At 38.4% G+C, this 16021-nt stretch overlaps 1 protein-coding gene and 3 long non-coding RNA genes across 4 annotated transcripts; all 4 read right to left on the reverse strand.

The window, feature by feature from the left end:
• Nucleotides 1-8943: 8943 nt before the first annotated feature.
• On the reverse strand, nt 8944-9641 carry LOC306694589. Its single transcript, XR_013767049.1, has 4 exons — nt 9589-9641; nt 9404-9468; nt 9149-9249; nt 8944-9039 (listed from the first exon to the last, which is right to left on the reverse strand). It is a non-coding gene; the product is annotated as an uncharacterized lncRNA (long non-coding RNA).
• Nucleotides 9642-9654: 13 nt separating this feature from the next.
• LOC306694590 lies at nt 9655-10129 on the reverse strand. Its single transcript, XR_013767050.1, has 3 exons — nt 10053-10129; nt 9847-9882; nt 9655-9770 (listed from the first exon to the last, which is right to left on the reverse strand). It is a non-coding gene; the product is annotated as an uncharacterized lncRNA (long non-coding RNA).
• Nucleotides 10130-10306: 177 nt separating this feature from the next.
• LOC306695042 lies at nt 10307-11638 on the reverse strand. Its single transcript, XR_013767061.1, has 3 exons — nt 11527-11638; nt 10530-10571; nt 10307-10446 (listed from the first exon to the last, which is right to left on the reverse strand). It is a non-coding gene; the product is annotated as an uncharacterized lncRNA (long non-coding RNA).
• Nucleotides 11639-12091: 453 nt separating this feature from the next.
• Nucleotides 12092-16020, reverse strand: mfsd12b (major facilitator superfamily domain containing 12b; the record flags this gene model as incomplete). The annotated part of the gene is given in 8 exon segments (XM_079157919.1): nt 12092-12301; nt 12461-12553; nt 12672-12764; nt 13363-13548; nt 13630-13762; nt 14483-14564; nt 15754-15930; nt 15933-16020. Coding segments are annotated over 8 exon segments (1062 nt in total).
• Nucleotide 16021: the final 1 nt, after the last annotated feature.

Raw genomic sequence — 16021 nt, forward strand, 5'->3', positions numbered from 1 at the left:
AGCTTTGAGGTTTCTGAACCAGCAAAGTCAGAATCAGTGTGGAGATGTCGGCACCAGGACAGGGAGCGCAGCCAAACAACAATACTTTCCTTTTTGCCTCTTCACAGACTGTAGGAGTCTCTCTCCAGCCTCCACAATGTCCAGCCAGTCTTTGAACATTTCAACTCCCGCTAATCCCCAAGCACATTTTTCTTGTTTTCTTTCTCGTTACAAATTTTACAGAGAGACATCCAAGGTCACAGTGTATACGACTTAACAATCTCTCTACATTGAGCCCTACAGGGAGGGGGCTGCCTACATGTTTCAGTTAAAAGGCATGTACAAAGCAGAGAAAGTTACTGCATAAAACAAAAACATGCAACATTAATGCTTCTTCTACTTTCTTTGCCAACTCTAATCTCAGCCTGATACAACCACAATGCTGAGTGCTTGTAACAGACAGTAACAAGTCATCTATCAAATACACTACACAACAATAAGGGACATAAGTCATTAATCCAAGCAGCTAATTATTACTTTTGTTGATTCATCTTTTTTAGAGAATTAACTGATTCATTGTATAGTCTAGAAAATGTCATAAAGTAGTGAAAATGCCCAGTACATGTTCCCAGAGCCAGAGGTCAGGTGTTAAAATGACTTGATTTATCAGATCAACAGTCCAAAACACAATGTTTTCTAAATGTATAACAGAACTATTTTGATATATTGATAAATCCTTGAGTAATTTTTCAAGTAAAAAGGTCAAAGGTCAAACGATTTTGTCACGAATGAAAGTGAACTCAACTGAAAGTTTTTTACTTTCGGACTGTTAGCTGATGTGATTTGAATATGTCACATAGAGCACTTACTTACATTTTATAGACCAAACGATCAATCAATTTATTGAGGAAATGATCAGGAGCTGATGAAAATAACGGATATTTGAATAATCTTTTCAGGGATGTTTGCAAAGTGCTTTCTGCACTCTTCCAGCAGCACAACAGCAATAGTTTTAACAACAACAAATAACTCTTTCCACTACATTTTGTTCCTGTTCAGGCACCTTGGGGAGAATGCGAGGGAGTAAAAGCTTGATTTATGCGACCTGCATCCTCGAAGGTCACGAGTGTCACACTATCAGACACTGAGACGCGCTCGGAGAATCCCGCACGATGTGATATGAACGATCCAAAAGTTTCCTCCTCACATCCGTGAGACTGTCTATACAACCCAGTCTTAGCGGCCATACGGACAGACAGACAGACAGTCCCTGGCACTGCCCACAGTCTCCAGTAATAACTCTCCTTTCTTTATGGGACACTGGCACAAACGGTAGAAGAAGTCTCGCCACAGAGCCTCCATCCAAGACACCTTCCCATTATTCCCTCCCTCATTCCTCCATATCCTTCATCCCCCTCACAATTCCTCCTGTCCCCGGGCTCTCCTCTCCCCCTTCTCTCCCTCCCCTCCATAACTTCTTGCCTTTGTTTTGGGAGCAGGAGGGGCAAAAGTCAAGGCTGCTCGTCACGGGAACAATGTTGCCATGGAGTCAGGGTAAAAAAAAAAGAAGGAAAATTGGGGCACTGTCCAGGGAGGATCAAACAAGGGCTCCTCTGTGCTGCTCCTGAGTGGAGTGAGGCCGGAGAAAGAGACAGAAAGAGTGGAGGACAGGTGGATGTGGTGCACAGCGGTGTCAGGTGTCCTTTGATGTTGATAAACAGGCCGTCTCCTAAGCCACTGGGTCTTAGGTTAATTTATACTGTCAGTGTCTGAAATTACAATGAAACCAAATTATACTGAGAACGACCAAACAATTGTAACTTCTACCACCCAAGGCCCCAGATATAAGACTAGGAAAAGAACAACATGTTGAGCACAAACTGTCTCTTTTTTTTTAACTTCTCTAAACCTGCCAAACAGCCAATATGGGCTCAAAACGTTTTTTTCAATGTATTAAAGTTGGAATTTTATACAGGAAGCATTTGAAAGTAGTGCGAATCTTGGGAGGCAGAAATCACAGACCGAGCTGGAGCTGCAATGATTAATGGTTTAACTTGAAACAGATTGATGGTTTTAGCTTCTCAAACATAGGCATATGCTGCTTGGTCTTAGTGGTAGAAAACAGAATATCTTTGGGTTTTGAATTGTTAGTCGAACAAAACAAAACATTTGGTGACATTAACTTGGGATATTGGGCATTTTCCACTATTTTGTTTTTTACATTTTATTGACAAATGTATAATCCCTGAGTAAAACAAATATATATATAGTCGGCCGATTTATCGATAATGATAATAAAGATGTGATTGTGTCTTGTACACTGATTGTTAAGGCAATCAATACCAATGCTTTGCATTAAGGGAAAGTAGGCTGCAACTAATGTTTATTTTCATTGCAGATTAATCCGTTGATTATTTCCTCGATTGATCAATTAGTGGTTTGGTCTATAAACTGTTCATCAGTATTTCCCACAGCCCAAGATGACCACCCTCAAATGTCTTGTTTTGTCGATAACTCAAGATCATTCAGTTAACTGTCACGTAGGAGTAAACAAAACAGAAATATTTTTTTCTTAGAAAATTACTCAAACTTATTCATTGATTTTCTAAATAGTTGACGACTAATTTGATTATCGACAACAAATCGATTCATCTTTATAGCTCTGAGGGGAAGCTTTTTTGTTATTTAACAGCAAATTCCCAACACAGTGCAGTGTACTTTTACTCAGCAGCAGCAGTAGTATTAGTAGCAGAAGCAGTTGTAATAGTACAGTGTTGTTTGTGTAAAACTGGCTCACAAACATCATTTTCCAGAAAGCACAGTGTTTGGACCACAGTCACAGGTCAGGTCAGCCACCCACCAGCCGCAGCCTGAGCTCCTCTACAACACAGAGATTCTATCATCTGCTGCTGATAATGGCATTCCAGTCAAACAGTCACATGTCTCCCATCTGTCAAAAACAATTAGGCCCGAGCCCGATGTAGGCTGGGACCCACTGGCATACACACAGGAGTCAGCCACGACTTCCTGCCCAAAAACACCCCGCGGAAAAATACCTGGGTCATACAAATAAAAAAAACTTGTGCATTCAGTTGCAGATGCTTTAGGTGTCTTTAATTAATGCACATTAATACATTAACAGTTTTAGAGAGATGTTGATTCATCTTAATGGTCGTTTTGGAGACTGTCGTGTTGTTGAAGGGTATGACATCATACTAAGGGGGGATTGTAATAGCTTGTCTACCCCAGGTATGTTAATGAAGTTAGAGTAGATGGTGTTGAATAAACATAAAACCTGACCAAAAGCTTGCTCCTAGGTGTTTTATTTGATGTCTTAACGTTTGCTTTAAATATCTTATGTATACTGTTTTTACTTGTAAGCTGGGTTTTAATGGTCAATGGTGTTCAATTGCCATATTTGTTGCAGGTTGTATGCTGTATGTGCTTGTGTGGAAACAAAGATGTATTCTATTCTATTGGTAGGATTTATTGCAGGGCTACTGTAATGGACTATTAGTTTAAGCTTGGTGTATAAACTGTCACCTGAGTGTAAATAATGAGTCAGTAGCTAGTAACAAAACAAAACAAAAAATCCTAATTAGTAATTATGCAAAACAGATCAACTACAGTTAACACAGTAAACTTCATGGAGGAAGCATTTCATCTCACTGCACGGCAGAGCATGTTCTGTAGATGCTGCAGTCGGTAGAGCCCATGAATTTTGCGACATTTGTGTATTACTTTTTTGTCTTTTGGGCTTTATTACTGGAGCACTTAAGGCATACGACAGAATACACCCATCAACTTTGGTGATGGAAGCGTGAGGATAGGATTCATTCGTGGGCAGCGAATTGAGCCACCGAAAGCAGAGTCAACTGACCAAAGGAGTAGAGGGAGTAGAGGCAGCTAAGCTAACCCAGCAAGGACCCGAGGCTAGTAATCATGATACTATGCAGTTATAGGTCAACTTAGTCATGAAAATGTGACATGACATGCAGTACATGCTTGCAGTACAATTCTTTGTGCAGCTCAAAGATGCCAGGACACTTCGCATCCCACGACATCACAAATGAAAGTGCTGGATATGAGATTCCCTAGTCTCTAAGTCAATGGTTATTTTGAACGGGTTTAAGTTTAAGAGGTTTTAATGTTTTGTTCTACGATATATACGTAAAATACCCTTCTTGTGAATTGTGAGGCTCCTACGTGTCTTAAAAAGGGGGGATGCTAACAAGTGGCTAATTGAGACTACATCATTATCAGCCTCGTTGTGTACTCATGCGACCGTGTTGTAGTTCGCTGAAGGGGTGACCCTGAATAGTCTACTGTTCTACGGTCTAAGGAGCCGGATTCGACTCTCAGTCTCTCAGTCGAATCACACGGAAAATGTGTAATGAAAAACAGGATCATTCATCATTCAAAATAACAACATAATAGGAATATGGAACAATGTGGAGAATGGAATTAGATTGGACTACAAAAATACGTCATCTATGCACCACTTTATTTCCTTTTTGTTTTTTTGTTCAGGTTAATCTGGTCCTTTGTTAGTTGAATTAGTTTGAACATTGTTAGTGTTAGTTGATGAGAGTTACCTCAGAGTCAAACAACCTAATTTCCTTTACCGCTGTCTAAAACAGATGCTGTGCGCATGCAAGTAAATGCACTAGCTTTGATATCTGATCTAGGTTCTGACTGTAACAGCAATATTTAAATATTACTGAAACAACTATTAAACATGTATTTATTTTGGGGTGCACATTTTGCTGTTTGCTGTACCTAGCTTTACCTAGTCACTGATTTGGAAAACAAAAGGCCAAGAATTTCTCAAAATGGTTGCCAATGGAAATCCTGTTGAGCCCTGCAGTCAATGATATAAACACACAAACACACATTTAACATCATCTTCAGAAGACATCAGAAGCTTACAGGTTGTGAACCTGTCGTTACTCAAATACTGCACTTAAAGATGCTTTTATTTAGGTACTTTAATGGTTCTTTACCGAGGTATTTTGATTTTATGCTACTTTATATTTATGCTAAATACTTGTACTTACTACGACGCTACATATATTTGAAAGTATTAGTAACTTTAGTTATTATTAATACAAAATATAAATCCACTAATGACGTATTATTACACATTAAGCTGCATAGCAGTATAAAATGTAGTTAAAATCAGTGATGCTTAGGCATACACATTAGTGCATCATTCTGAAATGGGGCATTCTACATCATGATTACTTTTACTTTTGCTACTTTAAGTATATTTTGGTTTTTATGCAGTTTTTACACTGTGGCATTGCTACTTTTACTTCTGTAACGTTTCTCCTCGGTGTGATTTTCTTTGTTTTGTCCCAATAGGTTTCTTGTATTGATCGTTTTTAACTGACTCCTTTATAACCAATAACCAACTTTAAAGTTAGTTCAGCTGACGTTACACCGCTAACCAGAGTTACCCTCTCGTGATTAGGTAACAACATGAGTCCCACCTGTTACAAATCTAACGTTAACGTCTCGTGATTAGGTAACATGTATACACCTGTTACAAATCTACCGTTACTACCGTTACTACCGTTAATGCGCTGTTCACTCGAAAACTTGTTGATAACAACTTGATAAGAAGACATTCACTTAATGCAAGTGTAGTCTAATAGAATAACTCGACTTGCTGTTATTTAGATCATATCTTTAAACGTCATGTCTTCTTACCTGAGGATCGCTGAAGGAGTCTCTGTTTCCTGTCAAAACTCTCCTCGTTCTCAAAGTTTGGAACAGTCGAGAGAAAAATATGTCCGTCAGAAAATCAACCGAATGTTTACGTTAATATTAAAGTCAACTTCTTAATTTGAGACTAAATGTAAGAGTCGACACTCCGCTTAAAGCTGCAGTCCCAGGCGGAGACAGACAACGGTTTCCTTCACAGTCACACAGCTTCTGAAACAAGTGCTTTGTTCCGCGGAGATGAGGCCCACAAGACGGCAACACCGCCGAGGCTCAACCGCAAGAGGTCGGGCTTTTTTTACAGCGACCATACGGATTCAGCAACAGGGAAACTTTTCATTACATTGAATCAATAATACAACTATAGTAAAGAAATTGCTAACAAAAGTTAACATGTAATAAACGTGGTCCTCATCATAGTCTTCCGCCAGACAATATAGTTCTTAAACTGTAGTTTAGTACATTCTTGCTTCAATTAGTGGTGGAACACATTTACTTAATTACTGCAAATTTGAGGTACTTGTACTTGTAATCTGCAACATTGGACAGCTTTAGTTACTAGTTAACTAACTTTATATACAACTTTGTATATTTATATTTTGCACACAAAACATATAGAGAGCTAGGATCTGTTTTTATTATAAATTAAATTGCCCAACAGTTTAAAAAAGTATAGTTACGGTTAGTGGAATGACAGAAAATTACTTCATGAAAATGTTGTAAACAAGCATTGTAAGAGTGTGACTTTGGGTAGTTGTGATGAGCATTTCTCACCATTTTCTTACAAACAAAACAATCTAAATAATAATAATAATCAAAAATAATCTGCAGATGATTTCATAATGAAAATAATCATTAATTGCAGTCTGATACAAAATAATTAAGATTAGTTACACCTCAACCAACTACAATAAAATCCTGCTTTTACATTAATGCATGATAATAATAATCTAATTATATATATAAATTGGCATAACAGTCACAGAGGCCATTTTTCTATATTGAGTACATTTTGATTAGTTACATCATTTTTCTTAAATAACATTTTCAATGCAGGGCTTTTACCTGCAATAGAGTTTTTACCGTATACGGTATTAGCACTAGGATCTGAACACTTCCTCCGCCACTGATTATAGTAAAGATAAGACTATAAATAAAGTTTTTTAATGTGTTTCACCTTGTAACGTTAACGTTTGTCTTCAATGAGGAATCTCTTAGACAACATTTCATTTTTTTTAGCCAAAAACGAATCTGTCTGGTATATTGAAATTACACTGGTGCAGATTTTTTATTTTTAAAACACACAAAGAGAAAAGTTGACCAATTAACTATAAACATTCAATAACATAAACACACAATAACATTAATATAACGTCAAGAATTATTATTAATTATATATACAGTATATCCTGTGTGTGTGTGTGTGTGGGGGGGGGGGGGGGGGGGGGGTCATTCACTGTCCCTCAGGTTGTGGCATGTTGATACACATTGGGCAGCAAGATATGCCCTATCTCCTTCTCCTAGGAGTATTTTTAATTTTGAGAGTAAATTTAAGTAAATGTTCCTAATTCTCTCTCATGTATATCAATATGCAATGTCTGTATCGATTCTCTGTCATCCAGGTCATGGTATATCTATCATCAGTTGCCCTCACTTAGACTCAGATATCTATATGAAATATTTTATATTTATGAGTCTGTGATTTTATTTTTTCTTCTACACAATTGAATCCATTAAATATCTTTTTAAAGGAAACTTCACCTGTGATGTGAAGCTTTTAATATACTCTCGTTAAATATACGTATAAATAAATATACCTGCATATCCCTCAGGGAAAGCAGTGTAGTTACAGATTCATACACTAGGTGGTAGTAACGCTTTGTCTTCTGCACCATCTTCTGACTTTAACTACAAATGTGCTCTGTGTTTATCTGAAATAGCAATAGTGGATTTAAACAGAAAAAGACACTAACACTGTAGTTTATGAAATCTCTGACATGACTGGTTGTTTTTTCTGTGTGTGCGCAGGTATGAGTCCAATCACAACCAATGACTGCGGTGCATATTTTGAACTCTAACGTTTCCGTATTCTGATTGGCCAGATTACAAGAGTGATCAGGCAAAGACCTGCAGCCACGGCCAATACCCTGGATGGAGTTCAATCGCCAAAGACTTTGCGCTATTCAAATTGGATGCATGTGCATTAAATTATTGTTAAATTCTAATGAAGTCTCGCCTGATTGAAACGTGTTTTAACATGATTAGACAACATTGGAGCTCCACTGAATGACACAGAAGAATAAGATGCATCAAGCTTTGGACACACGGACGATACATGTTGATAGAATCATTTCACTATTGGGATTTTTTTATGAGATTTGTTGACATCAAGAAAAATATAGAATATGGCCAGCCTTGTCCTTTTATATTCCTTCATGCAACACCTCTCCCAGTGAGCATTTTTCCGTTGAAAAGACGTTCAAAAGACGTCTACGCCCACCGTTGAAAAGACGTTCAGAATTGGTTCAAAAGTGAAAGTTTTTTCGCCGACTATTCATAGACGGTGATTGAACGTTCACGCGTAGACCAGATTTCAACGGGATTTGCAATACTACAATTTTTCGTCCTCTACATTGTGCTAATAATAGTATATCCTCATTTTAGATGCTTACTAAGAAACCACATCCACATTTATCAGTTGAAAGCCAGTATCGCAAATCCCGTTGAAATCTGGTCTAAACCTAAACGTTTAAACAACGACTATATATAGTCGTCTAAAAAACGTTCACTTTTAACCGTGTTTTAAATGCCAAAATGCATACAGTAGGCTACTTCTGGGTATAGGATGACAACTAGACAACCCACAGCACATTAAAAGTTACATACTTATTCATAATACATTAACATTTTTCACTTAAAAGGACAACACAATGCTTTTGATGCATTTAGATTTATTAACAAACAATGCATGAACAATATAACACGAAGTATTTTTAAGCAAAATGAAATGGAACAATATAAAAATAACATGAATTACATTTATTAAATAAAAGCACAATAAAATGGAACAATAATATAACAAAAATAAAGCTAAATAATCATAATATATTAACATTTGGATCTATTAATGAACCATATAAAAATAACAAGAAAAGCACAATAACATATTAAAGCTGAACAACTATGGAAATAAAACTAGTGTGGGGTAAACATAACGTTTTTTTCCGCTTCAAAAGCCACCCCCACCGGACCTCCCAGGAGCCTGTTTCAGATGGTCTGCCATGGCTCTGTCAACTGCTGACTCTGTGGCACTTTGGTCGGACCGTATGACAGCCTCTATAAAATTAGGAGAATAGCATTATTGAATATAGTAGATCATGAAATGAGAGACTTTGACTGTACAACCATTCATTAAATGTATTTTGCATATTAGAACATATATTACCTTTAACAACGGCGTAGACTTCAGTTTCCCTGAAGGCCCTCTTTTTCTTATGACCACCTCCTTTCATATTGAAAGTGGCCATTAATCTGTTTGTGAAGAGTCTGTGAATAAGAAAACGCATAGTGTCACTTAAGCTGTTTCAACTGTTCAGTAATGCTCACCTGTTTAGAATGGCTCCATAATGTCCATGCCATATACATTTTATTTCCACTTCTTTAGTTGTCAGATATTACCGTGTTGGTATGACGTTCATACCTGTCCATGATTTTATTTGTGGCATCTTTGATATTCTTCCCCCCCACTTTGGCCAGCAGATGAACCTGTTTAAAAATAAAGGCGCACAATCTATTGCTCTGTGCTCTTAGAGACCGACTTCAGTTTTTTCATAAATGTTTAAAGCTTAAAAAGAAATTATCTTTAAAAATCTTTTCTTTTTTTACCAACAATGCCCGCTGCTCAGCATTTTGCAGCTTGCCCTCCAGCTCATCCAGCTCATCCAGCTCCTCGTTGTTTCTTAATGTTGGCACCTGTCTCTCAAGTCCTTCGTTCTCTACCCCTCTCCCAATTCTTTTCACTTCCTCAATGAGGTCCACCAATTTTCCCAGCACCACCCTCTGGAATTCTTTAAAAAAACACATTAAATGGTCATTGATGTAGGTATTATAGACAAATCCCTCAGTCTAAAAGCTATTACTTACTTGCTGTGGACATCGGAAACAGACTTTTCTTGTTGCCTGGCGAAATTGATGGACAGATGGAAAAGGAATGTTATGATACTGTGTTGAACATGTCAGTCAAGTATTTTGTTGAGTCATACGAAGTTGAAAGTCAAAGAAATTAGGAGATACTTTCAGGTCTTTATTACAGGGCAGAATGTAGTACTTTGTTAGTGGTTAAGCCTCACCTCTTTGTGTTTGTGTCTGCGGACTTCTGTGCCCATGGTCTGACAGTTCTGGGCTGATGGTGCTGGCCTCTAGGTGAGTGCGTAGAGAACCTAACAAGAGTAAAATCATGATACATTAGCATGAACAGTGTGGAATGTCAATGAAAAATGTTATTAACTTCAGAAAAAGACAGAGTGTGTAGAACACCCCTCGAGTGCAGACATGGACAAGTCCTCTCGTAGAGACGTGTTGGAACCCTCATTAACAGATGTGTCGGATTCCACGTGTGCAAAAGATCCCTCCTGTCCACCATCAGTTGTGTTGGAAGTAGCTAAAGCATCAATTTTGGCTTTTCGTACCCTCCATTCTTTCAAATAATTGTAATCCATTATTGTTTGAGCAGACGTTTAATTACTGTAATGTAAAATGTAGTTGTGTTAGATTCAGCTTGTGCGGAGAATTGACAAATTCAAGTACATTTCATGTAGACAACTTACGTTGTCCATGTTGTCCATGTGGGTGTTTGACAGGGAAGATGCCTGTAAATAAAAATATTGTTACAATTAGTACATTGCTAGGTAGAATTACATTATTATATTACCAAATAAATATAATTGGAATCAGTTACAGTTACCGAGAAAAATACATGCAATTAACTAACAGTTTCTTATCAAAATGTTGGTGATTACAAAGGGGTTACACCCAAATTGACTTTTGCTAAAAGGCTTAGGCTAGAATATATGTAGAAAAGATCAATCATAATAGTAGCCCTTTATAATTTTAAATCAAGTTATATTGAAGAACTTTAATACAAGTTGGATAGTATTAAATGTTGATCAGTGTTGTGAGGTTTACACTGCCTATTTATGGTGAATAAAACTTTTCAGCATTATTGTCCAGTTAAAAAAAGTTGTACAAAAAATAATGAAAATGTACTCACATGTAATAAGTAACGTGTCATTAATAAAGTAAATACAGCTTACTTATTACACTATTAACAAGATAAATATTACTAGCTATTACATTTATAGAGTAACATTCTCAACATTGTGCATTACACTGTATTATACTGTACATTTTTTGCTGTTTAGCATGCAGCAACATACAATGTTTTGGCCATATTGGTTGCAAAACAGGCCTTGTTTACTTCCTCCCCCATCCAATCTGTAATTAGCCCCTCTCGCGTTCTGCAGTGTATTTCCGATGCGAAATGGGCTTTAAAAGTACTTTATAGGTAACGACAGTCCACGAAGCCAAATGCATTAGTAACACCAAACATACACATACTGTACATTAAAGTCTGGGAGACTATTTAAGTTTACTTTTTACGTTTAATTTGTATCGTCGCAGCAGCACGTGCTAAGTTGGCATGCTAACGTTACAAGCTAGCACAAGCTAGCATGCCAGAACGAGCAGCCCATCCAGTATCGTGTGGGCAGCATAAAGTGAAAGAAATGGTTATAATTTAAGGTTTAAAATAGTCAATGTACTTACAAAGTATGTGGAGCGTTAAGCCTTGGGTTTAGTAGCCCGTTTCTCGATGCTCTGGAGCCGCAACGTGTCTGCTGCTGTTCGTCTCTGGCGGTGCAGTCGAAGCTCCAGACTGTGGCGTAGAGGACTTGCGCATGCGCGTTACAGCTGTAAGCAAACTGTCTGATTTAAAAGTAATGTATTTAACGGACCAGATGATGATGTCCTGGGAGCTTCTTGTTGACAGCACAGAGTCTATAGTTCCATATTTATGACGTTTTATATGAAACATTAAATGCGTTGAAATCGCGTCTTCGTATAGACCACATATCAACGGCCAGCATAATATCATTTTGGAGAAATAAGTTTAAAGTAACCAAAATCGCGTCTCTTTCAACCTACAACTGAACACACCATCAATATTTTAAAAGAAATTGGTGTTTTGTGACACGTTGATATTGTAACCGTAATTTAGCCGGTTGAAATGAGGGTGAAAATAGGTCTAAGACGTTCAGACCCGATTTCACCGCGATTTAAACCAAATATCAACGTTGAAATCCGGGTTAGTGCTCACTGGGCTACTGCAAAGCTATAAACTGTTGTAGGTTAGTTCCCCTCCACCTACCGTCTGCTCCCCGATGAGTGTGGCCGTCATGGACAGAGAAATGACCAGGATTGTAGCCGAACCGGCTCCCAGCAGCACGGCTGCTCCATAGACCCTCTCAACTCCCATGCTCTTGTCCACAAACACCCAGATGGCGAAGCCAAACACCAACAACAGGCCGACGAAATAGGTAACCTGATAACAAGACAAATACATTTAATTTCAATATAACTTTTTTGTCTAATTAATAATTTATCAATCATGCAACAGGGATGAATTCATAACACAAGGGAGTGTTGTTGACAATATGTTGACGGAGTTGCTCAAATGTATCTTATTAGGGCGAGGACTCACATTGATTCCTATGAGCCCGCTGACTGGTTTCATGGCCGGAGAGCAAACAAAGCCGCTGACATACATCACCAGAGGTATGATCGCGATGAAGTTCTGAGGAGAGAGGAGGGAAACTAGTGTTTACATTGCAACACAGACGTTTCACAAGCAGAGGCTACATGATGAGTTAATTAATCAAGTCACTGTATGAAAACACACTGTGTGGCCTTACCTTTGGTAACATCAGCGAGTCTGTGAGGTAAACGGAGATGTAGGTCTGAGATAAGTTGATTATCAGTCGGGTGAACATGTACAGGAAAGCCACCTGTCGCAAGATTTCAGTGTTTTTGCAAGTTTTAGTAAACACGACTACAAAAAATACATTCACATTCTTGCTGACCATTTTGAATGTTTGCTATACAATATTAGATGTGTGTCTCTATTTTTTTGTTAATATGGAAATCAATTAGCATACACTTCTGAAAACAAAGCTGATCAAAAGAAAGTCACCAAAACTATAATTTAAATGAGGAAATATCTGACCCAAATAAGTTAACAAGGCTAAGAATTTCACCAAACATTCAATGCTTTTTGTCCTGGAGTTGATGCTGTGAACACATTCCAGTCAGTGCATATTGAGGTTCAACACCCAGCCCTAATGTTTATCATATATATGTTATATTATTATAGCCTGTGTTCATTGCATTTTCACATTAAAAAAAAAATGAATGGAAGCAAATGGTTGCCAGGTGTGACAGGAACATTTTTTTCAAATTTATAAAAACACTACAGGGTAGTTTGCAAAACACTGAGCTGCAATGTAGTAGGTACATGTGATTTAACCACAAATGATATCCAAAGTATACAATCTAATTTCGTGTGAGAAAGAAGAGGAGAAACTTTCTGATTCCACTCAGGTTCACCTGGTAGAAGGAAGGCTCCTTCAGCCAATGCTTCCACTGAAATGCAGGACCAGGCAAAGCATCCTGCCAGGGGGAAGGTGTGAGCAGCTGATTCTCGCTCTCTGAGGCCGACATGTCCTCTTTTGTGCCGACATGGAATATTAGGGAGAACAAAGCTCCAGTACCCAGTAGAAGGAGGGCCAGTGTCTACACACAAAGAAAGAGAGATAAGAGTACAAATAGTGATTTTGCAGGAGTGTGGTATCTCTCTGGCATCTCTCTTCTTACCCAGAATAGAGGGATGTCCACTCGGCCCAGGCTGTCTGGGATGAAGGGGTCCACGTTGTGCTGAGACTGGAAGTTAAAGAGGAGCCAGGCCACAGTGTACACCGTGATGTTGGCCACCACGGTGAAGGCATGCCTACACAACCAGGAATATAATTGAAACAAACAGTAACTTGGTCTTTACAGCTTTAACCGAACGATAACAGTAGACACGGAGGCATCTTGTTTTTGCTTTAATATTTGCGCGGCTCTGGACAACATGATGAAAGTAGTTACTTCTCTTTCCTTTTCACTAGGAATTTGGCTGCTATTTCTGCCTCATTGTTTCACTTCCACTGCCTTAATAATAGGCTGTGGCATTAATCTGAGTCTAGTTCTGACAGAGCATTAGAGGAAGCTGTGACAACTTTTCAAACATGGGAGTGAGGCAAGGATTGTACGGAGGAAACGGGAGAGACTAGGAAGGAAGCTGGATGGATGAAGAGAAGGAAAACAATGGAGGAACTGACCCCATGCTTCATGTTTTCATATTCAGACAAAGTCAAATATTCCAGTCTGAAAGCTGTAAAAACATGACTTCAACAACGGGTAATTTGACTGACAATTAACTACACCAGATTATGACTATGTACTCCTGTTGCACCCCGAGGCCAAATTCTCACCTAGTTGACTGTAAACTGCAACCTTCACTGCTGTTTCAAAACCCTGTGTATAAGCACCAGGAATTGTTTTGTTAAGAATGTTATAGGCCTAATAGCAAGTTGAACTATCTTCCACTGCTTTGCTTCCTCTGTGATTGAGAGGACAGAATAGGAAATATGTTCCTGTAACTGAGGCCTTGAAGACGTCACCTCACCTGTACCCAGTGAGCTCCACCTTGTCGCTCTCGCTGGACACGAGCTCTGGGATGAGGGAGAGGTGTGAGATCTGAGTGGCTGCTAAAAACATGGAACACACATTAAAAGCAGTTCTTTAAAGGTGGGTTTTGATTTGTGATTTGAATATGGAAAGGTCAGTGCAGTCTCGGATGTGTTTGGGGAGAGAGTTCCAGCTCTCTAGCCTAAACAAAATAAGCCTTTAATATCATGGTGGTCTATCTTGGACTTAGCTCACTAACGCATTCTGCACATTATATCTCTATATCAGTAGCCAAAAGCACTTTTACTCAAGGAGCTACTGTACTTTATTATGTTTTATAGGTTACTTCACTTGAGTAGGCTATTTCCATTTTATGCAACTTCTACTCCATCACATTTCAGAGGAAGAACAATTAGCCTAACACCAGGACGCTTATTTGATAGCTACTTACATAATTAAAAAATAACATATGATCGATTGTTATAGATTGTATAGTTTACAACGTAGTGGAATATAGCTGGACTTCAACCAGCTTTATTAAATGCTGCTACACGTTGTTGCATCAATAATAACAATAATCCAATAATATATGTTACACTGAAAGGGGTCAACCTGCATTATAAGCAGTGGTGGAATGTAACCAAGTACATGTGTTCAAGTAAGACTACTTTTTCTGTGGTTGTACTTTACTTGAGTATTTACTACTTTATACTTCTTCTCCATTACACGTTGGAGGCAAATATTGTGTGTTTTACTCCGCTACATTTATTTGACAGCTTCAGTTACTTTGCAGATTTAAATGAACTAATAAGTTACGATACCATAGATTATGTTACTCGGCAGTATGTAAAGTAGTCCTAACTCAAATTGGCTCCATGAATGCATCACTATAGTTATACAAGAATGCAAGGTGTCAACTGTAGAAAAGGAGAAACCTTCTGGGCTTACTTCAGGCAAACTCACACTGAGCCAAGGTAAAATGACTTTATTTGTTTAGGGAGTATTAAATCTAAAAAAAGTACAAAAGGACAGCGTTCTCCAGCTTTTAAACTATTATTGGCTCCAAGCGAACGTGTATAAAGGAAGCATGTATTTGTACATTTTCTAGTTTTGGATGCAGAACTTTCACTTATAACAACGTATTTTTACACTGCAGTGTTGCTTCTGTTACTTACTTCTAATTGGTGATGGAACTAATTAGAACCCTACTTTATTAGGATTTTGTTTATTTATGGAAATCCTCCTGGAAGTCGTTTCTCAGGTACTTACCAAATAGGTGCCTGGTTTTCCTCTTGCCGTAGACGCACACTGTTCTGTCGGATCCATAGCCCACCAGAGGCGTGAAGACTCCGTCCGCTATCTGGCCAATCAGCATCATCACACCGGCATCGGTGCTGTGAAAGCCGATGACGGAGTGGCGGTAGACCAACAGATAGGCGAAATAGCGCCGCACAGGTCGTTTAGGAAATGTCCCTCTGCGTAACATAGCCGCCTGCACACTGATAAAGAGCGTCCAGCGGGCAAAAACTGCTCCATG

This window comes from Pholis gunnellus (genome assembly GCF_910591455.1).
Source record: "Pholis gunnellus genome assembly, chromosome: 4".
NCBI classification, from domain to species: domain Eukaryota; kingdom Metazoa; phylum Chordata; class Actinopteri; order Perciformes; family Pholidae; genus Pholis; species Pholis gunnellus.